This window comes from Battus philenor, unplaced genomic scaffold (assembly GCF_028537555.1).
Source record: "Battus philenor isolate CCGP_79_NKW_IND1 unplaced genomic scaffold, ilBatPhil1.0.hap1 SCAF_25, whole genome shotgun sequence".
NCBI classification, from domain to species: Eukaryota; Metazoa; Arthropoda; class Insecta; order Lepidoptera; family Papilionidae; genus Battus; species Battus philenor.
The window spans coordinates 618590-644181 of record NW_027181688.1 but is presented as its reverse complement, the minus strand read 5'-3'; the positions used below and the strand labels follow the sequence as shown (position 1 = coordinate 644181).

At 36.2% G+C, this 25592-nt stretch overlaps 2 protein-coding genes across 4 annotated transcripts in view; one reads left to right on the top strand and one right to left on the bottom strand.

Annotated features, from left to right (window-relative positions):
• Ehbp1 (Eps15 homology domain containing protein-binding protein 1) overlaps nt 1-4472 on the bottom strand; it is a 47471-nt gene extending 42999 nt beyond the window's left edge. Inside the window, exon 1 of the mRNA XM_068768372.1 lies at nt 4300-4472. The gene's annotated coding sequence lies outside the window, so the exon portion shown is untranslated. The remainder of the gene's footprint in view (nt 1-4299) is intronic.
• A 285-nt stretch (nt 4473-4757) lies between these two features.
• Nucleotides 4758-25592, top strand: part of Opa1 (Opa1 mitochondrial dynamin like GTPase) — a 28208-nt gene continuing 7373 nt past the window's right edge. For 2 of the 3 annotated variants that reach the window (XM_068768233.1, XM_068768232.1), the window contains exons 1-14: nt 4758-5031; nt 5262-5484; nt 7424-7559; nt 9488-9622; nt 12131-12223; nt 12938-13089; nt 13679-13860; nt 15424-15534; nt 16609-16738; nt 18761-18859; nt 20460-20591; nt 21523-21668; nt 22405-22566; nt 23316-23509. In XM_068768233.1, the coding sequence (XP_068624334.1) occupies nt 5003-5031; nt 5262-5484; nt 7424-7559; nt 9488-9622; nt 12131-12223; nt 12938-13089; nt 13679-13860; nt 15424-15534; nt 16609-16738; nt 18761-18859; nt 20460-20591; nt 21523-21668; nt 22405-22566; nt 23316-23509 (1924 nt within the window). In that variant the 5' untranslated portion in view covers nt 4758-5002. The remainder of the gene's footprint in view (nt 5032-5261; nt 5485-7423; nt 7560-9487; nt 9623-12130; nt 12224-12937; nt 13090-13678; nt 13861-15423; nt 15535-16608; nt 16739-18760; nt 18860-20459; nt 20592-21522; nt 21669-22404; nt 22567-23315; nt 23510-25592) is intronic. The other variant, XM_068768235.1, reaches the window with a different exon arrangement.

Sequence of the window (25592 nt, the reverse complement as noted above, 5' to 3'; positions counted from 1 at the left end):
TGTGCGAATATTTTGTAACATAAGCAAATACAATTATTCATCAATTTTGCCCCTGTCTTGGATAAATGGTTGGTAGAGTTATTCATTTTCAGGCGTTCCGCAGCGAAAGAGTTAAAAATACGATGAAAAATACCATGTCATGTGTTCACGTATCAATCTATATAATTTCTAGAAATAAAACTTCTTTTTTTATGCCTAATAATTGAAGAATTTGACTTCTGTCTCGTTTGTATGTTAAAAGACAAGGTATCCTATGCTACATGCTTGTTTAAAATCTATTCACTATTGCCTTGAAGACTCCTTAGTTATAATTGTAGAAAAAATATTAAATAAATTATTTTAAAGAAAAATGACATCGCTGACAACGTAGTGTTTTTTTGGACTTGAGTCAGCTACATTGCAAAAACTAGCTCAAAGACATGAGCCACAGAAATACACTAAACAAAAAGATATTACATCCATCTAATAAGTAATATTCAACAGTTAAACCGCACAACATTTCAGGAAAATTAACATAATTTATTATTCAAGGAGACATTTGACATAAACATAATAGACCAGGGGTGGTCAAACTGCGGCCCGTGAGCCACATGCGGCTCTTTGAACGATTATTTTTGGCTCCGATTGATTGTCGAATTATTGCAATGTTTAAATTTATATAACCCATGTCAGCTGCTGGGAAATCGAAACAAATTACTGGTGTGAACAATTATTATTATTATTTCAGCATAACATTAGCAAAATCAAAACACCGATCGTAATTAACTAACCGGCATCTTAAGTATTATTAGGAGTGCTGTCATATACGTGTGCATATATCTATCTTCAATACAGTACCCGGCGATTAATATTGCACATCGACCTTTTAAAAGAGACAATCGGCTAATTTCGGGTTTGTAGAGCACTATATCTATCTCACTACCTCTGTGACGTTTTGTCAGTCGTTTTATTTCGTGCGACAGAGACAACGCTCTACATAGCCGAAATTAGCCGATTGTCTCTTTCCAAAAATCGATGTGCAATATTTATCATCGGTTACTGTACACAGACTTTGTACTTTTGTCATTTTTTTTTCAATAAATATGATTTGTAAAAAAAATATTCGTTCGCTCGTTATAAATATATAAATTGCATCTCGTAAAAAAATTCAAATTTCGAACAATGGCTCCAACTATCAAGAAGCTTGGCCACCCCTGATATATACTATATATAGAAACATAAATAAATCATATGATGTCATTGCATTAGTTATGGGGGTTCAGCTGATAAGCTGCCTTGCATTATGTAAATAGGCTCTGTGGAATATTTATAGAATCATTTATAAAGTTAACAATGTAACCAACCTTAATCTTTAATTATATAAAATCTACATTGAATATATATATATATGATCAATATCAGTGATTTTAGATTAGAGTTCCAAATTCAAATCTAATAAACATAACATTATCATAGCTATGAATGATATTAAAAATTTAAGCCTATATAGATTGAAATAAAAACTAGTATCTATCTATAGTCATGATATACTATAATCACCACACATAACAGTGAGGTATACAGAAAACATTGGTGCCCATCCTTCGAAATCTTATTTGTTAGCAATAGCAATCCTATATAATTAATGCACAAAGTTTGAATTATATGTAAGAGTTCTTGTCTCGTTTCAGCAGGCTGGTCAAGCCAGTCCAACTCCTCAAGAATTCCCAGAGAGGCATCCCATCTCGGGGAGGCATCTTTGTGATCCGAGATAGGTAGCCCTAAGCTACCCCCGGATACCGAAGTAATATGTGACCAGCACTCTTGCCAGGCACGCTTTGCACAGAAGACTGTCATTAACATCTAATGTAAATAGATGTTTTTTAAGATCATGACATGTTAAGATCCCCGCCACCAGGCACAGTCCAGGTCGCAACAGCTGGAGCAGAGAGTTAGAGAGCCGGCAGCTTATAGTAGGCATTGCTTCTTTTACTTGTTGGCACTTATGTCTCGTCTATTGCTCTCTGTGTTTGCTCCTAGTACGCTTGGATACTAGAGATCTGACCTTACCGAATGGTAATGGAATGAGGGTCTCCGGGCCGTAAACAACCATGCTAGAGCCTCTCCGGGCCAAATCATCTGTAGCCTCTTTACCTCTGGAGCCGCTATGACCTTTTATCCACTTTTGTGTTACAAGGTTGTTACTATTTATATATATGACTGTATCTTGGTAAATGAACCTACAATCACTACTCAGATGATGGTAAGGATGAAACAGGTAATAAATTCAAATTTGGCTATGGTCAGTTATGATGAATACCAATAAATTTTATGTAACTCTGATAATGCAATCCTCAGCCCGAGCACTATACTTGTCCCCTCTTATGGTGCTGAAGACCACATGACTGCAATGTGAATCCAAGGAGCGCAAAAATAAGCTAAGAAATCATATCTCTATATTTTCTTACGGCAATATCAGAAATCTCACTAAACTAACACTGTCTAACTCACTTCTCATTATATTATTCTCATATCTCACTCAAAGACACTGCAAAGTGGTAACTTCTGCCTAAAACACCTTGGATTATATCATAAAGAATTTTCTTCCAAATTAAACTTTTTTTATCATTGCATCATGTGAATATTCCACAGACTAAACGACACTCCTTTGTGTTCATCAAAGACATTGCCAAGAAGTTGTTATGACTACAAGCTTCATTTATAGACCTCACAGGACTTTTTTGTTTGTATACAGTTGGCATATTCAAATATATGTAAATTTCTGTATTTTTTACAAACCATGGAGCTTTCAGTTTTCAGGGTGTTGTTTTTGAAGTGTTGAAGAATTTCTGTTACCTTATCACATTACTTATTATCTTTTTACAATACACCAAGATTTATGGTGATGTGTTGAACAAACAAATTGTTAGAGGAAATGCAGCCTTGGTAATATCTCTGCATTTAATTTGTGCTTTAATGAAGGTGTTATTAGACCAAAATTTGTTATTTCTTCAGCTGGGATTAAAATTGGTAGAAAAATTAAAATTAATGTGTTTGTGGAACTAATCAGAGATAAGAGAACAATTGAAGGTTTATAAAATATTGTACTGGAATAGAACATGTAGATAAAAGAATCATAAAGCCATAACTTGATTGTATTTAGTACTAAACGGTAATAAAATAAAGATAATATAAAGACATAAATATAATAAAAATATAGAAATATTTCAGTCACTTTCAGTTGATTTTTTAAAGAAAACACAACAATGGAAATAATAGACAGTAGTTTTGGATATATGAATGTAGAAGTAGAGTTTATGACTATTTTATAATTTTTTAATATATAGGTTAAGGATATTGCAGCAAATAATAAAGTAAATATAAATAAGACACTAAGTTTCTAAATATTATGAGAACTGGAAAGTAATGTCATTTCTATTGACATATTTTACAGAAAAACCAATTGATTTTTACTGCTCCAGTATTGATTTGTATACTAGATGGCAAAAGGTTGTTTATAACAAATGTGAATATATTGTTTATTAGAAATAAAAGCTTGTTAAAATGTAGTCCTGTGAATTTAACTTAAGAATGCAACATTACAATCCCCCTTATATATTTATTTATATAATTAAAGTGGCTTATGAAATTGTTAAGTTTAAATAAAATCACAGGAGCATATTTTGAGATATCTATAATTGATAACCAGAGATCTATTATTTAATTAGTGAATAAATATCTAATAATAAGAGGCCAGATTTTTAGAAACATATAAGTGTAGTAATTTTTTTGTGTTTTAATTTTTGTGGATTACTATTACATTACTGAACTATTCTCTGTTCAAAATCTTACATGCATAAGCAGGTATAGTATGCCTTACTTGCCCAGTTGAAAAATACCTTACAAAATTGCCTTTATGCTTTTCTGATCTCTCATGTTTCGTAAAAATAAGCTATTCCATGCCCAAATTAAATTGGTAAAATTTAAACACGAAATTAAATCTTTATTTATTTCGAACAATCGAACAAAAATATTTTATAATGCTTAAAATATTAAATTAAAATATCATATTATGGAAATAAATATTTAATCGAAACGGGAAAACAAATAAATAGCACTCGCGACGACATCGAACTATAAATAGCAGCCACCAATCAAAGGAAGCCCTAAGTGGATGCACTTGAAAAATTACATCATGACCTCAGAGTTCAAAGAACCGACCGTGATATCATTACTTCCTGTCGAACCTCACCGCTGGACCTATTTACGCTGACTATGCAGCCTTGACTTAACCAACTTGGATATATCAGCAATACTTACAGTATATTCAAAGCCGTAGCATTAGAGAAGAAGGATTGTTTTCACAAAACTTTAAACTTAATATCACTGTAAATTAACACAAGTACATTTATTACACTGTCCCGAGAGCACCACTTTTTAACATTTAATTTACGTCTTTATTTTTTTACGTGAATTTTGTCAAACACAAAATCTCAATCGCTCAGTCCATTTTTGACGTTTTACTAATTATGTGTTGCAATATCGATATGTTGAAATTCTTGTGTTGTCATACAGAATATAACCTAGTAAACAAATTAAACGTATCTTTAAATAATTTTCCATAATTATATACAAATTAATTACTTGTACACTAAATCTTCATAATTTTAAAAATATATTGCGTTATGTAACATATTTATTATTAAATGTAAACACGGAACGTTTAATAGGAAATTGAAAATGGCCTTTGTATTTGCAGTCCGAAACTTGTCAAATTTTCAAAATATGAAGTGACCTACAATGATTTTCTAGTTGATTGTGTAACATTATTTTATTTAATGAAATTTTAATATATATCTTAAAAGAAGCTATTATTGTTACATTTATTCCTATTAATTTGCGTTTATTAACGCCGGTGGAGGTTATGAAATAGAAAATATTTTTTAAACCTACTGGGTTATTATGTTTTAAGAAATAACTTTTCCACCAAAGATATACAACTGCTAAAAGTGTGATATTTATAATGTCGAGAATACTACATAACCGTATCAGGTAAATATTTAGTGCTTAATAAAACTTTCATATTACACTTATTGTTATATTCACTATGAAAAATCAATATGTTTGTTTGTTTAGTTTTTACATCATTTTTACGTTAAGACTTCACATAATTTTATTAAACAAAAGATTTAATATCTTTTAGAGAATATTAAAATTACAATTTAAAATTCTTAGAAACAGTTCAATATTGCTCAGAATGTTTCTTCAATTGATGGTTTCAGATCATCCTTGAAGAGATCTACGGCCTGGTCATGTGTGGATAAGCGAGCTGTGGCCTTTTCAATATGGACTGGAAAGAGCATGCTGTTGTACAAACCCATCAATCCAAACCATATTCCAAGAAGGACGTATGGCATGCTTGTGGCAAGGGCATTACGAGGAGTTTTGAAGATTAGATACTTGGTTTTGGGTGGTGCAGTTGGAGGAGGGATGACCTTGAATAAGGTATACTATATATTGGGATAAGTTGCAATTCTTAAGTTATATAAATTATTCATTTTAATAGACATTAATTATAACATCTAGTTTTTTAGTGATCTATGCTCTTTCTATCTATTATACAGGAATCAAAGTGAAATCATCAGGTGGTGGGGTAGGTAGTAACTAACATAAAAAAGTAGTTAAACAATGTATAGTTTATACACTGATATTCTTTCTTTTACTGTGTCTACAAGCCTTACTTCTCTAATTTTGTTGAAATTGTACTACAGCAAGTAACCATTCTGTAAATGCAAGATAAAGCTGATAGTGCGAAGGCTTGATTTAAAAAAAAATCTACTGTTTGTTGAACAATGTTACGAAGGGTATTATTACAAGCCTATAATATCCAGTGGACTGGAAAATAATATTGTTTCTATCGACATATTTTACCAAAAAACTTGATTTCTACCGCCCCTGCATTGAAAATTTGTATACTAGATCGCGAAAGTTTGTTGATAACAAAGTGAAATAACAAAATGAAAACTTGTTTAAAATGTAGTCTTGTGATTTTAACTTAATAATGCGACATTACTTTACGGTCCTAATATTAATACTCTTTTGAAACTGATTGAGCTATCTCCATTCCTTTATTGGTCTACTAGGCGCAGGCAAAAGTTTCATCCATACATTGTTGACATACTCAAAAAGTCGAACTAATTGGTTTGTCAGCTCATTTTTGGTGGGAGTCGCCAAGATTTGGAACGACCTGCTGGGTCTATTTTTCCTAATGAGTTGAACTCTGGAGCCTTTAAGAGTAGAGTGAACAGGTTTCTTTTGGGTGGGCATGTATGACTTTTGTCTTCATCTACATTTTCCATCAGGTGAGATGGAAGACAAAGGCCTATTCCAACAATATATGTACTGAATTATTGAAACACTTAAATCTTTGCACTCAAATGATGAGTCTCACTCACCATGTGGCTTCATGCCACAACTTGAGCTGGTCTGTCACTCACCACTTCACATGCTGCTATGTAACTTGATGCAAGCCGGTAAATGTTTAAGTTTCATTCTTTTAATGCAGATTTGTACACTTTTTGTATGATCATACAGAGTTTAAAATGATATGCCTTCGCAGATGCAACTTTATTTTCTGTATCAGTGAGAACTTGACAGGTGCGGTAAAGAAAATGGTGTAAACTATTTATATTTAGGGGTATAAAAATTTCAGAAACATCTGCATAGATGTAATGGATATCATTCCAATAGGAGTAGGAAAGGTTGCACAATCTCCTCTCAACAAAGTCGACATGCTGAAAGACATCAAACAACATACTACTCAACAATACATCTCGGCAATTATTTCATAAAATATTATACAAAGCAAAATTATAAATTTTTTAATGGATTCAGGCATTACCTTGCAGAAGTCCATTCTAAGTAAGAAAAGGGCCATTATTTAGCCACTTCCGCACATCAGTGGTAGTCGTGCAACAAAGTGTACCGCCCGCCAGCCCGAGTTGACTGTGTTTGGCAGTAATCGGTGTAACATAACTCCTGAAGATGCCCCGTGGAGGGGTGAAACACGTGTTAAGTGATTTGGCGGTGGCAGTTGTGTGATTCGCATTGTTTGCCGCATACGCATTTATCAGCGGGCTGGCGGGCGGTGCACTTTGTTTCACGACTACCACTGATGTGCGGAAGTGGCTAAATAATGGCCCTTTTCTTACTTAGAATGGACTTCCGCGAGGTAACGTATGTTGGAAGTTGTAAATCATTTCAAGTTGTTGATTGGTTTCTTTGGAAATATCCTTGAGTGCAAAGGGTCTATTATTGTATTATCATTATATTACCTCTGAAAACCATTGATAGGCATTTCAACCTTTGTCAAATAAAATATAATTTCATATGTATTACCGTGAACAAATTTTTGTTGATTGTAAAAGGAGGTTTTTGTTTTAAGAAATATGCCGAATGGAAAGACGGTCTCCCAGACATGGGCTGGTTGAATGATCTACTTCCTGATAATGACCAGTGGGATCGTTTCACCACAACCCTCATCAATGCTAGAGATCGCATCGGAGACCAGCTGCAAATCGGTAAGACTGATGATTTATAACACATGTAGTTGTTGAGAAATCAATTCATAGTGTATATATGTTATTATATGTAGTTATATATCTATAATAATGCATGCAATGATTGTGTAGGGGTTAGTAATTGTAGAAAATTTTATGTTATTTTAACTTAATCTAATTAAGAAACTGTACGGTAAAGATATTATTTAATTTTGTTATTTTTAACTGATTATTTTCATATTTAATTTTAAAGGTTTTATGTTTCGAGATATTTAAACTTGTTGCATTTATTTGAAAATGACATATGTGCCTATTGGTGCATCAAATTAGTGCCACTATTTTATAGATTTATACCACTTCATATTAAAAAGTTTTTTTTATATATTTTTTTAGTACATTTAAGACGAGAATTACTTAGGACTCTATGTATTATCCACTCACTTATTCTAAATCTCTTGCTTATGACAAAAATTGTAGCCAAACATGTGTCCATACAAAACACCAGACTGACATGTCATAATGATGTCATAAGTTAGTCATATTGCTTCCAATTGATCCAAATCCAGATCTTATTCCTAGTCCATGACCAACAGATTCTTTCATCGAACCACCTTTGTGATCCAATACCTCTCCAGCCCTTTCAATATGGTGAAATTGTAGTACATAGCACCACAACCTTAATTCTCCTCAAGGAGCCCTCATGCTTTGCTACCTTAAAAAAGGTTTTATATAATCTCAAATAGTATCTTAATGCCACTTGGTCAGCAATGTAAGCCAGGACAAAAGAATCCTTTCATGTCAAAATCCACTACCATTTTTCTCCAGCACCCGTACATGGTGTTATATTTTTGTAAATATATGAGTCCAGCGCAGACGTGATCTCACTCAAGCCCTTTTACCCTTACATAGCCGACAAGTCAATTAAGTCAAGCTAGAGGCTAATTAACTTATGGGCACACTATGGGGACATCTTGAATAATTAATAATCATATAATTGATGATTAGATTCACTCGTTCTCATTGGTGAACGGTTTAGATCATAAAACTGCCTTTGATAATAATTTGGGAAAGCCCTAAATTTTTTTATTTTATTTTTCTTATTTTCTATTAACGATCAGCAAGAAAGCTTTGATTAAATTTGATATTCAGATTGTTTGTTTTTGGAGATGAACAATTTCCCATGATGAGGCTTATTGTTCCATGATGAAGGTTAAGTTTAGATTGAACCTAGTCTTGATTGTTTAAAACGGAATACACTCTATTCATCAGATACCTTGCCGAAAAGTTCTTATGGCATTTCAATCAAAGATTGAAATTAATCCTAATTAAAAGCCTTATAGGACTTGTATAAATATAAGGATTTTATATAAACCATAGAGCGCTGATTATGGTTTTCAGGGCATTTTTTTTAAACATTGAAGAATTTCAATGTTGGAGTAGCTTGCTGATCCCCAGAGTTCTATACCATTTGCCTTTGAGTTAAGTTGAAAAATTATATAGATTTCTCTTCGCTTCCATAGAACAGAATCGCTGACCCCATTTGGTTGAAAGGTTTTTTTGTTATTAAAAAACCACTTTACTATTTTTATTTCAATCTTATGTTATTATTTAATATTTATAAGCTGTATTTAAGTTGACAAATAAAACATATTCTTATTAATAATTCATATATATTAATTATTGTATTAGAAATATCTTTAACGGTATTAAATAAGTATAAAGAAATACTTGAATTCTTAAGCTGTAAGATATTTCATCGAACAATGATGGATCCTAGATTAGGGTGTTGTAGGAATAATGTATCCAATGGGAAACCCACTAGTGGACACTATTTCCAATGGACTTCATCAACCGAACAACGGTCTAGTAGGAATGTACCCAATGGGAAATCCCCGGAGTTTACCGGCGGTTAGGTATGTGAGCACGGTGTAAGGCTGTGTGCGCGCTAGGTGGCCCGCTGACGCTGACGCTGCACGCAGATCCTCGGCTCCGGGACGCTGGTGTCGAACGAGCGGCTGAACTGAGAGCTTGGCTGGCCCAACGCTACGAGGATGCCGTTGCAGCTGCCGCAGCCAACAACATTGGTGAGTCAAGATGAGGGGCACCCTCGGATATAGTTCATCATATAGGCTGATAAACACCCGCTGCAAGGGATAAACTTCTCTTGAGGATCGCCATGATGATGACTTCTTAATGATCACTCGTTCACCCCTAGTTTATTGTGGGAAAGGGACTTTTATATTCTTAGTAAGAAAAGGACCAATATATACCTACTTCCGCCAATGCAGCAGTAGTCGTGCAATAAAATGCACCGCCCGCCGGCCCGCTGATAAATGCGCTTGCGGCAAACATTGCGAAACACAACTGCCACCGTTAACTCACTGGTCACATGTGCGGAAGTGGCTAAATATTGGTCCTTTTCTTACTTAGGATGGTCTTCCGCAAGGTAACGCCTGATTCCATTAAATATTGGTTCAAGGTTCTCAAGGAAGTCTCAAGCCAAGTTACGTAAACAAAGTCAAGAGTCTTTAAGCCTGTAAACCATCAAGCCTTGTATAACAAATTAGGAGAGAATTTTTCTTCGTAGCTGTGGGCAGAGCTGATTAAACGCTTTTGCCCACCTTCCATAACCTGAAATCGATAAAAATAAAAGATTTCTCCATAAACATAGTAGAATGAGCAGGTATAGTCAATTTCAAGGCGATAAATACTGCACATCGCACCTTTGGAAAGAGACGATCCGCTAATTTTAGCTTCGTAGAGCACTATCTCTGTCCCACACTACCTATGTGACGTTTTGTAAGTCGTTGTATTTCGTGCGACAGAGATAACGCTCTACGAAGCCGAATTTACCGTTTGTCTCTATCCAAAGGTCGGTGTGCTATCCAAAATTCGGTTTATCGCTGGGTACTGTACATGTTTTTGATGCCTCGCCGTCAGCCCCGATTGGCTCAATAGCAAAATTCATCTTTCGTTCCCGGCGGTCTTATTTATGTCAGATATTAGTGCGATCATCACAGTATAATAATATAATGTAACATGTAGTATAGTTGTGTACTAATTCATACTAATATTATTATTACAATTTATTAGTAGATGTCGTTAGTGTGTAAGCTATATTTATTATAGTTAATATGAAGTATATTTAGATTATTTATTAATTATTGGTGATAGAAAATGTAAAGGTAAGCGTGAAGAAACTACATTGGAATGATATTGGCCAATAACAGTTAATATAAAATATTGTTATGCACTAAGGATTCTGACTAGAAATGAAACACCACTGCTTCACAAGGAGTCCTTTATTCACAAATCAGATGGTCACCCTACTTTAACGCAAAGTATAATTTCGCTAAGTCCAAACTACGCTTCCAAATCACTGTCCAAATAACTTACCAAATAGTCACTTTGTATCACTGATCGCAGATCTTATTATAACTCAAAAAACATCACTGAACTGTCGACATGGGGAGTGCACTTATTTATACTACGGATAAGGTTCTAGTAAGTTCGAGATAGTAATCGGTTGGAATTTCCGAGAACAGAACACAAAAATTTCTAAATAACTTCAAGTTCACTCGTGTTCTTGATCATAGGGTTCAGTGTTTATTGTTAAGAGGGTTCTGTAACTCGTGCTTTGTAACAATATATACAACTTTACTCCACTGTGGTGATATTTCTTTTGGCAAAATATAACATTTACTAACATAGCAAATTGTAGCTTCGTTGACATTGTCATTTCAGTCTATACACGCCCACTGGAAGAAGTAGGAATCCATCAAAGATATCTAAAGGAGGTTTTTTATATCTATTACTAGTGCGCCTTTGACCACCAACTAGCCTGTTTGAAATCGACCACGTGGTCGAAGACGAAGCACGCAGACTCAATAGATACCTTCACTCTGACCCTGAAGAAACCTGAGTTATATTTCTCAGGAAATAAGGAAGCCGGCAGATTGTTCTATACTCAGGCATATACAGGATGTATACCCAATTTGCTGTCAGCTAATGCATAGCAATAATAAATGACGGAATTATATAAATTAAAGGTTAAGGAAAATTTAAGGTTGTATGTATTTTTGTATGCTGTATCATAATAAAATAAAAACCAAAAAAATTGTCTAAAAAATAAAAAAAATAATTTAGGGGTGGACCACCCTTATCATTTAGGGGTATGAAAAATAGATAGTAGCCGATTCTCAGACATACTGAATACGCATATAGAATTTGGTAAAAATCGGTCAAGCCGTTTCGGAGGAGTTCAAGTTCGAACACCGTGACACGAGAATTTTATATATTAGATTATTTATTGTTTACTACAAGAAGTTGCCTGTCGCATTCCAATGAAATAAATAAATTAATGTGCTCTGGTCAGGATGATCACTTTATACAGGGTGATCGCAAACAGTTGTAAAGACTAGAGTTTTTTTTTGCTGACAAATGAACTGCACGTTTATCTATCTAAACTTTTACACCTATAAGCAATCATCATGTATATCACAGATATGAGATATCATTTTTGTTACGTTACAAATAAGTTTGAAAATGTTCAGTGCACAACAACCTGTATATAATTTTTTCATCTTCCACAGAACCAGCTCCGAAAATCCAGAACAACCTTCAAAGTAGACCAGCGCCGGCTGCCACCACTGGGAAAGGATCAAATGAAGATGCCGCAGCTTATGGTAAGTTACGTTATATCAAACCAACGCATGTTATTTAAAGTTCAACTTTTCATCACTAGATGGCGCTGGTGGTATTTTAAATCACGCTATCGTATTACGTTTCCAATTACCGTCATATGCAATAAATCACAAAATAATCAGTTACTAAGACCACCAGTGATTTGGTGTTTGGCACTGGTTGGTCTAACATCTCCTGAAGATGGAGTGGAGGGGTGAAATACGTGTTGAGTGAATTAACGGTGGCAGTTGTGTAATTCGCATTGTTTGCTGCACGCGCATTTATCAGCGGACTGGCGGGCGGTGCACTTTGTTGCACGACTACTGCTGCATGTGCGGAAGTGGCTAAATATTGGTCCTTTTCTTACATAAAATGGACTTCCGCAAGGTAACGCCTGATTCCATTAAATATCTAAAATCAGTTGTCTCGCTGTTTAATCACAGTATGTGGTTTTGTTTCAATCTTGGCATTGGCGTCATTAAGCAATCTCTTAGATCTATATAATTAAAACAAAGTAAGTACAAAGTGTAAATTATTTCAAATTGCATCCGGGAAATCAAATCCGAGACTAACGATCGCGTCTCATATATATATTAGTCCAAGAAAAAACCGTTATCTAATTTAAAAAGTTAATGGGAAAACTGATATTTAAAATATTTCCTTTCAATGTCCACATAAAATCCACATACAAAAGCATTGTTTTATATATGTAACAGAAAAGAGAGTGCATGCACTCCAAGAAGAAGTATTGGCACTACAGGCGCGCTACCAGAGGGAGTTGCAGCGCTTGGAGCAGGAGAACAGAGAGCTGAGGCAGCAGAACATGCTGCTGAGACAAGGGAGACAGCCGCCCGTCAGAAAAATGAAGGTATTTATCTATTTGACTTTATTTGTTCTGATGTCACCAATAGATGGCGCTAGCAGTAGTATGCCTCGCGCTATCGTTTGGCGTATCATCTGGTAGTAGCTGATAAAAATCGAAGATGTGACATGTGGATCAATTTTAAAAAATTAATCATAGAGAAGACTATACAGGGGATTTGTCTAGTGGATCGGATCGGAGGAGGATTGGAAAATGTCAGCGGCGGTTGGTTAGTCACATAGTGCGTAGAACATAAATCTGCATCCCTCTGTGGATTGGAAAATGTCAGCGGCGGTTGGTTAGTCACATAGTGCGTAGAACATAAATCTGCATCCCCCTGTGGATTGGAAAATGTCAGCGGCGGTTGGTTAATCACATAGTGCGTAGAACATAAATCTGCATCCCCCTGTGGATTGGAAAATGTCAGCGGCCGTTGGTTAGTCACATTGTGCGTAGAACATGTGGTCGCTGGGAACGGCAAGCGCGGCATAAGACGTCTACCAATAGTAGACAGATGACCTTTCTAGGGTGATTGGGTCCGAGCAGCTGGTTCCATAGTGTATCCATGGCTTAGTGTTAAATTTTCACGTTGCAGCGCTCGTTGATCGATATGTATTCGGCGGTGCTGGACGAGTTGGCTGGCTGGGATTCAGGTGAGGCTGGTCGTCTACCACGCGTGGTGGTGGTGGGTGACCAGTCGGCCGGCAAGACGTCCGTGTTGGAGATGATCGCCCAGGCCAGGATATTCCCAAGGGGAGCTGGTGAGATGTGCACCAGGTGGGTTGTAGGTATACGAAGAACGTGCTGATCGATTTGATAGAATCTGGAACCATATTGACCTTCTATGTAACCATTATCCTTCAATTTGAAACTAGGGTTTTTACAAACATCTACTATAAATTCTATTTTTTAAACGGTTTTATTTAGTTCGACCCGTACGGAATTTATTTCGATCAAAATTAGCAATTGAAATTTAATTTTTTATGTTTATTTATTTGGGTCAAAATTAGAAATTGAAATTTAAGCACCTTCCCGTTGTCAGATTGATCCGAAATTTGGTACACACATTTAATTTAGATGACAATACAATATAATAAAATCAATAACATTATAAATCTAAGATGGCCGCCGATACAAAATGGCGGATTACGTATTTTTCCTTAACCCCCTCAATATGGGTATCAAATGAAAGGGCTACATTAGTAAAACACGATGATTATGTCAAAATTTAAAATTCAAGATGGACGCCGTCCCAATATGGCGGACTAGGTACATATTTTTCCACAACCACCACAATATGGGTATCAAAAAACCGTTTAACTTAAAAGTTTTTTAAATGTATTTATTTGTAATAACTTTACAACATACTTAAAAATCCTGTAAATTGTAATTTTTATTTACTTGTATTTTAGAAGCCATCAAGTTAGTATCATAGATGTCTTTCGATTTGAATAATGGTTAATATATTGCATAGCGTAGTCGTCTTAACTTCGCGCGTTTGACTATGCGCTGTGAACTTCGCGCGTTTGATATTACACTGTGAACTTGGCGTTTGACAGTTCATTATTATAAATAAATAAGTGCTTGTTAGTATACATGCTTTATAACTATACAACAATAGGAAAAGAGTTTGTTCGTCTGTTTCTATAAACAATAAGGGTAGAATAGTATACAGCGGTAGTTTCTATATATGGCATATTACGGTATAATTTATTCCGGAACTGTGGCCGAAAGTGAGAGAATAAACAGTGCAAAAGGCGAAAGTCATTGGTGAATGACAGTCATTGGTGAATACATTCTACGACAGCTCAATGGCAATCAAGAAAACGATAGTTTGCCGTAAATTTTTCGCGTTTGATAGTTCACTTTGAACTTTGCACGTTTGACAGTTCGTCATAAATTTCGCAAGTTTGCATGTTCGCTTTGAACTTCGTGCTTTTGATAGTTCGCTTTGAACTTTGCGCGTTTGACAGTACGTGCATTTGACAGCTTGTTGTGAACTTCGTGCGTTTGACAGTTCGGTGTGAACTTCGCGCATTTGACGGTATTCTTTGAAATCAGGTTGTTTAATAGTTTACAAGGTGCAAACTTGTATTGTCGTTTTAAAAGCTGTATCGGTCAGTAATTATCTATTACAAAGTTTAATTATTATAGTAAGAAAAGGACCAATATTTAGCCACTTCCGCACATGCAGTGGTAGTCGTGCAATAAAGTGCATTATAATCCGAATCCGCAGTCACTCCGAAATACGATGCATTATTTTTTTTTATCAGAATACGACGGGCTATTCTAGCAGATAATACATGTAAATAAATATCGGGTGATGGTGTTTGTTCACAGAGCTCCCGTGAAGGTGACGCTGTCGGAAGGTCCGTACCACGTAGCGCAGTTCCGGGATTCGTCCAGGGAGTTCGACCTGAACAAGGAGTCTGACCTAGCTGACCTTCGCAAGTAAGGCTTTTATGTTATACCCATCATCATGATATTTACGCCCACTGCAAGGTATAGGCCACTACGAAAGATCGTCACGATGACTCTGGTCTTTCGCTGTACGCAGCCAATGACCTTGACTGAGTCACTGGTCTTCCTATAAGGAATATCCACTCGAGGATCTCGACCTTCAATGGGCTTCGGTTACACGAGCGATGTCCACTATCAATCCTGACGAGCAATTCTTCGAGTTATCAATGACCTTGGTTCTTGTGCGGACCTCATTTCATCATGTCCTGGACTGCCAGCTGTCATCATACGAATACTAAACCATCAGGCGCATGATTGTCAGCGACAACAACATAAGGTCCTTTTCAGGGTGACCATCATCAAAGTTTCTTGAGATTACAGGTCATCTGTCAACTGCAATGGTAGCTACGACACCATTGTTCAGGTGGCCTGTGAGAAACAAAGATGGCCGATTTGGAACTACCTACAGTTGAGCCTGTATTTATTTTGGTGGTTCAACTAGAAAAAGTAAATAATAATATATTTTATCTAATGGATTCAGGTGTTATTTTGCGGAAGTACATCCTAAGTAAGAAAAGAACCTATATATAGCTACTTTCGCCATGCAACAGTAGTCGTAAAATGAAGTACACCCGCCAGCCCGCTGATAAATGCGCGTGCGGCAAACAATGCGAATTACACAACCGCCACCGTTAAATCACTCAACACGTGTTTCACCCCTCCACGGGGCATCCTCAGGAGTAATGATACACCGATTAGTGCCAAACACAGAGTCATTCTCTCTACTCTACGTTTCGGCTGGCGTGCGGTGCACTTTATTGCACCACTACTGCTGCATTGGCGAAAGTAGCTATATATTGATCCTTTTCTTACTTAATAACATACTTTATATTATGACAGTAGTGTATGCGCGCCACTTGCAATTGCGTGGCCGAAATTAGAACTATTAAAAGTTCATTGTCTATTATTAGCTAGCTAGAGATACAATACAAACACTCTAGATGGCGCTAATGAGCGCTTTTTGATACGTTACCGTTGACAGATGGTATGAATGTGTTTGCGCAGGGAGGTGGAGATGCGCATGCGCAACAGCGTGCGTGGCGGTCGCACCGTGTCCACGGACGTGATCGCTATGTCCGTGAAAGGGCCAGGCCTGCCCCGCATGGTTCTGGTCGACCTGCCTGGAGTCATATCTGTAAGTGAATCTATACTATTAGATTAACCTTATAATGCGATTTATTCAATATTTAATGGAATCAGGCGTTACCTCGCGGAAGTCCATCATAAGCAAGAAAAGGACCAATATTTGACCAAATTTTGACGCCAAATTACTCAACACGTGTTTCACCCCTCCACGGGGCATCTTCAGGAGTTATGTTACACCGATTAGTGCCAAACACAGAGTCTCTGTGTTTGGCACTAATCGGTGTATGTATAATGTAATTTTACGGTGGCGGTTGTGTGATTCGCATTGTTTGCCGCATACGCATTTATCAGCGGGCTGGCGGGCGGTGCATTTTATTGCATGACTGCCACTGCATTTTCACGCTAACTGATTTGACTGATATACACGAAAGAGACAACACAATACCGTAGGCAAATAAGTAAGGCAATGTATGAAATGAAAGGTAAGAAGAAAAAAGAGAAATGATTGGGAGATGTTACGATGAGAGAGGAGAATGACAGTAAAAATATTCAGTGAAAAATTATTAATTGTATAAATAGTAACATTTACCATGGTAGGGGAGAACGTGAAGACCACAAAAAGAGAGAGCCACAAAAAAACAATAACGTTTCAGCCAATCAGCGCTCGCGGAGTTGTGTGACAGTGACAGCCTGCTGTGCGAAGGAGAGATCCAACCACACGCATTCTTTATTGCGACGTTTAGATGTCTAATATATTTATGTGCATATCATTATCATAACTAATAATAAAAGTAACAAAAAATCACACACAGATTGAGAGTATTTTCTAAATATTGTTTAGTTAAGATACATTTATTCATTATATTTAAATATGTCTCGATCCATACGTGTTATAATTACATATATAATTACTTTATAACTAATTATTGTATCGGCCTGCGTCGACAGATGGCGCTAGTTGAGTTGTAAAATCGACATTAGTCGTTTCGATACTAGCGCCGGAGTTTGTCGGCATTCACCTTGTAATGTGGGCTTATGTGTATATCACTGTTTTAAGATATACCACAGCCAAATAAATCGCTAAGAATTATCCTAACTTCTATCTTAAACCCTTAAATGCATGACTTTTATTTATACGTTAGAAGAATATATATCTTGCAGATAATTACACTACAGTGGAGAGAAATATATATATTTATTTGCACACTATATATCCAAAGCGGTATGTTGCAGTTTAACATCATTATGCATTTAAGGGTTAATTAATACACCAGTAAAATATTTAAATATGTAACACAAATGAGAAAATTCGAACAAATCAGCCTACCGTCATGCAATGTGTACACTTCGCACATGCCCGGTTCAGTATCGTCATTTCGGCGGAACGTACTGTTGTAAGGAAATGGTTAATAAACAAGACTCGACAACGAAACTATATATATATATATATATATATATATATATATATATATATATATATATATATATACATAGCCAACAGATCTCAAACCTTTTTTTGAAACATTTAAGATTTACTGCCCGAAAAAGGTAGCACAAAGTCTCTTGACGAATGACGGAAAGTAGAAATATTTAAACTGTGGTTAGAAAAAACGTTTATTTAATACAATTTAACAATTACAATAATTTGTGCGCGGAAAATGAATAATTCGTATGCATGCGTTTATGCATCGAAACCTAGTTCCGAACAGACTCTCTCTCTCTCTCTCAGGGGCGCATGCATGCTGCGCGTTGGTAGCGTCCCAAGGGTGCAAGCGAGAGCGCGTATAGTGCACGCCGTGCGAGTGAGCGAGACGAGTGAACGGTTATAAGCGTTGTGACGACGCACGCGGGAGTTTTTAAATATGGCGGTTTTTTGGAAGCAATATTACTACAAAACTTAAATTAACTAAAAGAAAATTAAAATACGACTATAAATACTCTCTTATTCCAAGAGGAAGTCCATTTCATAACAGAACGCTTTGTACGAGAGAAGAATAATAGGAGTCAGATTTGTGCGAAGGACAAAGTGGTAAAAGGTTATATGAATAATTTACATTTGTATTTATTTTAGACTCAAACCGTCGACATGGCGTCGGACACGCGAGACGCCATAAAGCAGATGACTAGAATGTATATGGACAACCCAAATGCCATCATACTGTGTATACAGGTGAGATATATCCTGGACTAGTAGGTAAGGCCTCCCCTAAAATATAGGGGGGATATACCATCATCAAGCTTGGCAGGCGAGTTGATGATCGCAGTGTGGTATTATGGTATACAGAGTACACTGGTGCCCATCCTTTGGAAACTTACAATTATAAATGTCGTCATCATTTCAGCCCATAAATACTCACTGCAAGGTACCAGCCTCCCCCAAAGATATCTATGGGGAGATATACCATAATTGTCACGCTCGGGTTGACGATCGCAGTGTGGTATTATGTTATGCAGAAGACACTAGTGCCCATCCTTTGGAAACTTATAATTATAAATGTCGTCATCATTTCAGCCCATAAATACTCACTGCAAGGTACCAGCCTCCCCCAAAGATATCTATGGGGAGATATACCATAATTGTCACGCTCGGGTTGACGATCGCAGTGTGGTATTATGTTATGCAGAAGACACTAGTGCCCATCCTTTGGAAACTTATAATTATAAATGTCGTCATCATTTCAGCCCATAAATACTCACTGCAAGGTACCAGCCTCCCCCAAAGATATCTATGGGGAGATATACCATAATTGTCACGCTCGGGTTGACGATCGCAGTGTGGTATTATGTTATGCAGAAGACACTAGTGCCCATCCTTTGGAAACTTATAATTATAAATGTCGTCATCATTTCAGCCCATAAATACTCACTGCAAGGTACCAGCCTCCCCCAAAGATATCTATGGGGAGATATACCATAATTGTCACGCTCGGGTTGACGATCGCAGTGTGGTATTATGTTATGCAGAAGACACTAGTGCCCATCCTTTGGAAACTTATAATTATAAATGTCGTCATCATTTCAGCCCATAAATACTCACTGCAAGGTACCAGCCTCCCCCAAAGATATCTATGGGGAGATATACCATAATCGCCACGCTCGGGTTGACGATCGCTATGTGGTATTATGGTGTGCAGAAGACACTGGTGCCTATCCTTTGGAAACTTATAATAATAAATGTCGTCATCATTTCAGCCCATAGATGCTCACTGAAAGATACCAGCCTCCCCTAAAGATATCTATGGGGAGATATGCCACAATCGCCACGTTCGGTAGGCGAGTTGGCGATCGCAGTGTGGTATTATGGTACGCAGAGAACAATGCTGTTCATCCTCTGGAAACTTATTTAAGAGCAATGCCAATCCTTATTACTGCATAATGTGTGAATTATATAAGAATGTATCCCGGGAATTGAACCCAGAATCAAAGATAGAAGCACTAGAAACATCAATATCTGTAGGCAGAATTTATCTAGCTTTACTATCTACAAGAGTCCATATTTGCACAATGGTGTCTATTTCAAAGAAGAAACTTAATTTAACAGAAGCTAATATAGCTGTTTCACTCGCACTTATAGGCTATGAAAGAGATAGATAGTTGTAGTGGGCGTCAACAATTGTAAAGATTCGTTTACATCGCTATTTTTTTTAAATTTGTGCATGATACTAGATTATTAATTTAGTTCTATATATTTATTATCATGGTATATTACTATGAAAATGCATTAGTATGTAAATGTCGGTAATTATGAATAAAAAATTTAAAATATTCAGGATGGTTCAGTGGACGCCGAGCGCAGCAACGTGACAGACCTGGTGTCCTCCTGTGATCCTCAAGGCAAACGCACCATATTCGTACTTACCAAGGTCGATCTGGCCGAGGAGAACCTGGCCAATCCTAACAGGGTGAGTTGACTACACGTCACTTCATACTGATGAGGGCTGTTCTACATCGATATGGAATTACATCCAACTCCTGGACTCGTGAAGTGCTATGTGAGATATGAAGGTACTGTTGGTTACAAGGTGAAAACACTATCCAGGGTAAACGGTGGATGCAGGTCACTTTGAATTGGTCCTATTGGGAATCCACGGAAGAGGCCTTTGTCCAGCTGTGAATGTTTTTGACCGGACTCTGAAATCTGCCCAAATGCTATTTGCATATTTCGTGAGTTTTAAGATAGCGAAACTGGAGACTACAAGATTAGAAGGTCGCAGAGCTCTTTGGGACTAGACTCAAATCCTCCCATGATCTCCACTTGGGCATTCCGAAAAATTGGGGCCCTAGGTCGAACCTAGACTTGGTCGGTTGAAATAGCCTGGCTAATAACACTGCTACAGTGTTTCCCAACGTTAGACCCACGCCCCACATGGGGGCAATTTGATTATTGAAAGTGGACTCGACATTAGTTTAACCCTTTAGCTTTAATACAAAAATATGTATGTTACATAGGGAGCATAGGAATTTAGAAAACCTAAAGCATTTCACATAAAATATTAAAAAATACTGTACAGCTCTTCTCAGCCCTGGAAGAAGTTACTAAAGAAATTCCATCAACGAAATGATGATAGCATCGCAGAGTTTCCTTCCCCTATTGTCAGGTCTGAAGTCGTTTAGAGTTAAAATACGTAGTAGATATAATTTGACGTCAACAAGTGATGTAATATTATTCAATTTCATCACCCACTGCTTGTAATAATATATTTATCGTCCACCAATGTAGATTTCGCTGTTATGTAAACGAATCCTTACCTCGATATATAATCAATGAAATAAATTGCGTATTCCATTGTAATATTTGTCAGGTGAATACACTTTAAAAGGTTAAAATTCCAGATCCGTCGCATCCTGGAAGGAAAGCTGTTCCCAATGAAGGCCCTGGGTTATTACGCGGTGGTAACAGGAAGAAGCCGCAAGGACGACTCCATACAGAACATTCGAGATTATGAGGAGAGATTCTTCAGATCCTCCAAGCTGTTTAAGTGAGTTCTTCTACCTTTTCTTTCGGATGTAGGGGGGAATATCTTCTGGATAGACCTGATACACTGACTTCTAGAAAGTTAAAGTTATATGGGATATTTAAAACCTTGATGGTTATCTTCTGTACTTCTGGGAGGATCTATAGTGCCAAGAAACATCCCGAGGGAAAGCAGAAGATTCTTCAGCATCCTCGCTGTGCAAGAGTAGACCACTTGGCATTTCTGTCCTCGTCAGGTTCGAGTGGACAATGTCAGTCTTCACCTGAAGTTAAAATGATCCTATTTATAAATAGTAAAAATACATGAACTTCTAAGGATTGTAATATGATAGATTTCTCTTTCTCTTTTTTTCTCTTCTAGTACTTATTAACGCCAATTTAAATTGTAATTTTAAATGTAATTCACTGTACTGTGGTCTCACAATATATTTATATATAATATTTTGTATATTTACAATAATTAAAAAAATAGAGGATGTATATAGTGTATTTACAAGGCACCATAAAAAACTGTCTGTACCAAAGTTTCTACAGCTAAAAATATCTAATAAATAAAATTGGTATGTCTGTGTGTAATATTAAAATATTCGGTTTATAATACACGTGTGTTATCATATACGGTATATATACAAAAAAAAATGTTTATTTTTGTCTGTTGTTTCGGCTAATATCTGAAATGGTTCAAGCGATCTCGAATTTTTTTTTCTATGAAGGATGGTGTGATGAAATTTGGTTTACAGGGACGGACTGGTGACACCATCGCAGGTGACCACCAGAAACCTTTCGCTGGCTGTCGCCGAATGCTTCTGGCGTATGGTGCGCGCAACCGTGGAACAGCAGGCCGACGCGTTCAAAGCCATGCGCTTCAACTTGGAGACGGAGTGGAAGAATACATTTCCAAGGTTAATTTTGCTTAAATATATCATTTCAGCTGTAGCATGCTGTAGCCCACTGCTGGATATACGCCCACTACGTAGATTTATAACTTCAGAACGACCTGCTATTCTAATTGAAGAACAAAATTTGTGAATATAATTTAATATTTAGTTGCAGTGGAATGTGCTAGCTTAATATGGAAATTGCTTTTGTATTGAAATATTTCGGCATTTGAATGACTTCATATATTGTGATACTGAATCAGACATGTGTTTCTGTTAATTAATATGTATATTAATAAGTTATTGACTATGGAGAAAGAGATAGTAGATAAGAAAGAGAGAAGATAGATAGAAAAGATATTTGCAACGTCTGAGGATAGTATATGAGTCTTTGTAATATTAAAATATAGTCATTGGTAACATCATAAATAAAGACGCAAGAACCAAAGTCGCTGATGTAGCTTGAAGAATTGCTCGAAGTGGAAATGAGCAGGGCATATCGCTTGTGTAACCTATAGATATAGGTACAGGGGAATGTCAAAGACTTGCAGGGGGCATCTAGCTGAAATGTCGATGATAGCCTATTAAAATCATCAGTTCCAACGATATTAAATAATTGCTACGTATTAAAATCAATTATTGTTTACTATCTGTCGCGATAGATGGACCTGAAGTTAGTCTGTCGTGTACAGATAGAAAAAAAATATACAGGATGATTGAAAATATGTTTAAAGCTTTTGAAGATCACAAGGTGATATAAAGTTGTGATGCAGACAGCGTGAGCTGGATCGTGACGAGCTGTTCGAGCGCGCTAGAGCCGAGCTGCTGGATCAGTCGGCTGAGCTGTCAGCGGTGGCGGCACCAGCGTGGGAACAGCGGCTTCAGGGTGCGCTGTGGGCTGCAGCAGCGAACAGGATATTCGAAGGCATCTACCTTCCGGCCGCTGCACAGGCACACGAAGACGTCGGTAAGTTGAAATTAAAAATTGATACGTCAAGGTTGAGAATCTATGATGTTTACGGCTTCTAGCAGTACGTGAGATGGTTTCAATTTACATATATAAGAGAAGAAGAGAGAAAGAGACAGAAACATAACATATTTTTTTCATTGCCAGACATGTCTGCCCTTGGGTCCGTTACCAAAGGTAGTCATTACTATGTGTGGCTGGCACATATGGAACTTCGAGCCTAAATGGGACCCCCCCATTTTCAATAGTGCTAGTTAAAAGAGGTCTACATTCAGCGTCTTCCATGACACAGAATTTCTAAAATTTAAAAAAAAATGGCGAATATTTAAATGAAAAGAATCCTCGGCAGCGATGTCGCCTGGTTGTTTTGATTTCATTTAGGCTATATATAAAGTGTATATGTATACATCTGTGTTAAACTTTATTAGAACATGTGTTGTTGTGGAGTTTCTTTCTGCTTCTTCTGCACAACTATAACACCTCGCGAAGCAGAGTACAGTCAAAAATGAAATAGATTAAAAATGTAAACAGATAAAAGTACTGTTAAAAGTTCCAAAGAAGGAATAAATCTATTTTATCTTTATTTTATGCGCTAAAGCCTTCTCCAAGTATACTTCAAAGGTTTATCTCTAACTCTACTAGATGTATTGAAACAGACACTTTGTATCATAATCAATAAATCATATTCGTTAATATATATGTTGATAATATATTGATAATATTTAATTAATAAAGAACCAGAAAATTTCTAATGTCGTATATACTAATTTCTATCATATTTATATTTAATATCCTACACCTATACGTGATACCCTGTGTTTGCCCGTCTGGTGGTCATACAGAAACTAGAGATATATATATATTTGCAAAAGATATAATCACTCCAACGCGTGTGTTGCAATTGTATCTCTATGTCTTTAGACTTAAAACTCAATTTGCGTGACGAGTTGCGGCTCGCTCAAAGTTAGAAAGAGATGGGGTTATATAGCAATTTACACGTAAAAGATAGAGACGGATAGCTATTATATATTTGTATTGAAAATGTAAACTACGGATTTTCGGAACGACAACATCATACGCGTTTAGCTTTGTGTTTCATGACAAAGACATGAAATGCTTAATAGGAATATTTCACACGTTTTATTCCGCCTAAGTCTGAGCTAAAATAGACGAAGTTATAAAGGATATATGTTTAGTGTTAGCTGCCTTATTCTCTCTGAGTCGCATTGAGCTGAATGAGTCAGAGATATAAGAGTGATATATATCCCAAGATATACAACATATGAATCACTATTTTCTTGTCAGAGATATATTTTCCTTATCTCTAAAAAAAACGTTTTTTTTTTTATTCTGATTGATTAGTTATATTGATTAAGATATCCATACGACAGTAATAAAGTTTTTAATACACTCGCTTAAATTATAATTTCTCTAATATATTTGTTTATTATTCTTTATTGTACACGATAAGATATATAATATAATAATAAACAGAAAAGTACAATGGGCGGTCTTATCACACAAGGCAATCTCTTACAGACAACCATAGTAAGGAAAAGATAATAGTACTTATAAAGGGTAGTTCACGTGTACAATAAAAATACATATTCACAAACAAATGAACATAAACATACAAACACACATACATACGTATATAACATATATACTTATAATAAAAAAAGGTTTAATACATATTATAAATATAATACAATAATAAATAAAAACATCAAACTGATTTGGATCGCACTTGCCTCGGATAAAATAAAGAAACAGAGGAAGAAAAAGTAATGAATGAAGATATAAATAATCATAGATCTAGTAAATAATTTTTAACCATTTCCTTAAAAATAGGTAGTGACTTGGCACGTCTTATTGCCAGCGGTAAATCATTCCACAATCGAACGGGCTGCGTGGTGAAAGATTTGGCCATAAACGAGGAAGAATGCGCCGGCATTTTTAATTCCAGATTATCTGATGATCTCAAACACCTCTCATGTGTATCATGAAGAAATTTAATTACCATTAAGTAATATAAAAAGTCTAATCAAATTAGATTACTCAGGTAAATAACAAAACTTACAGG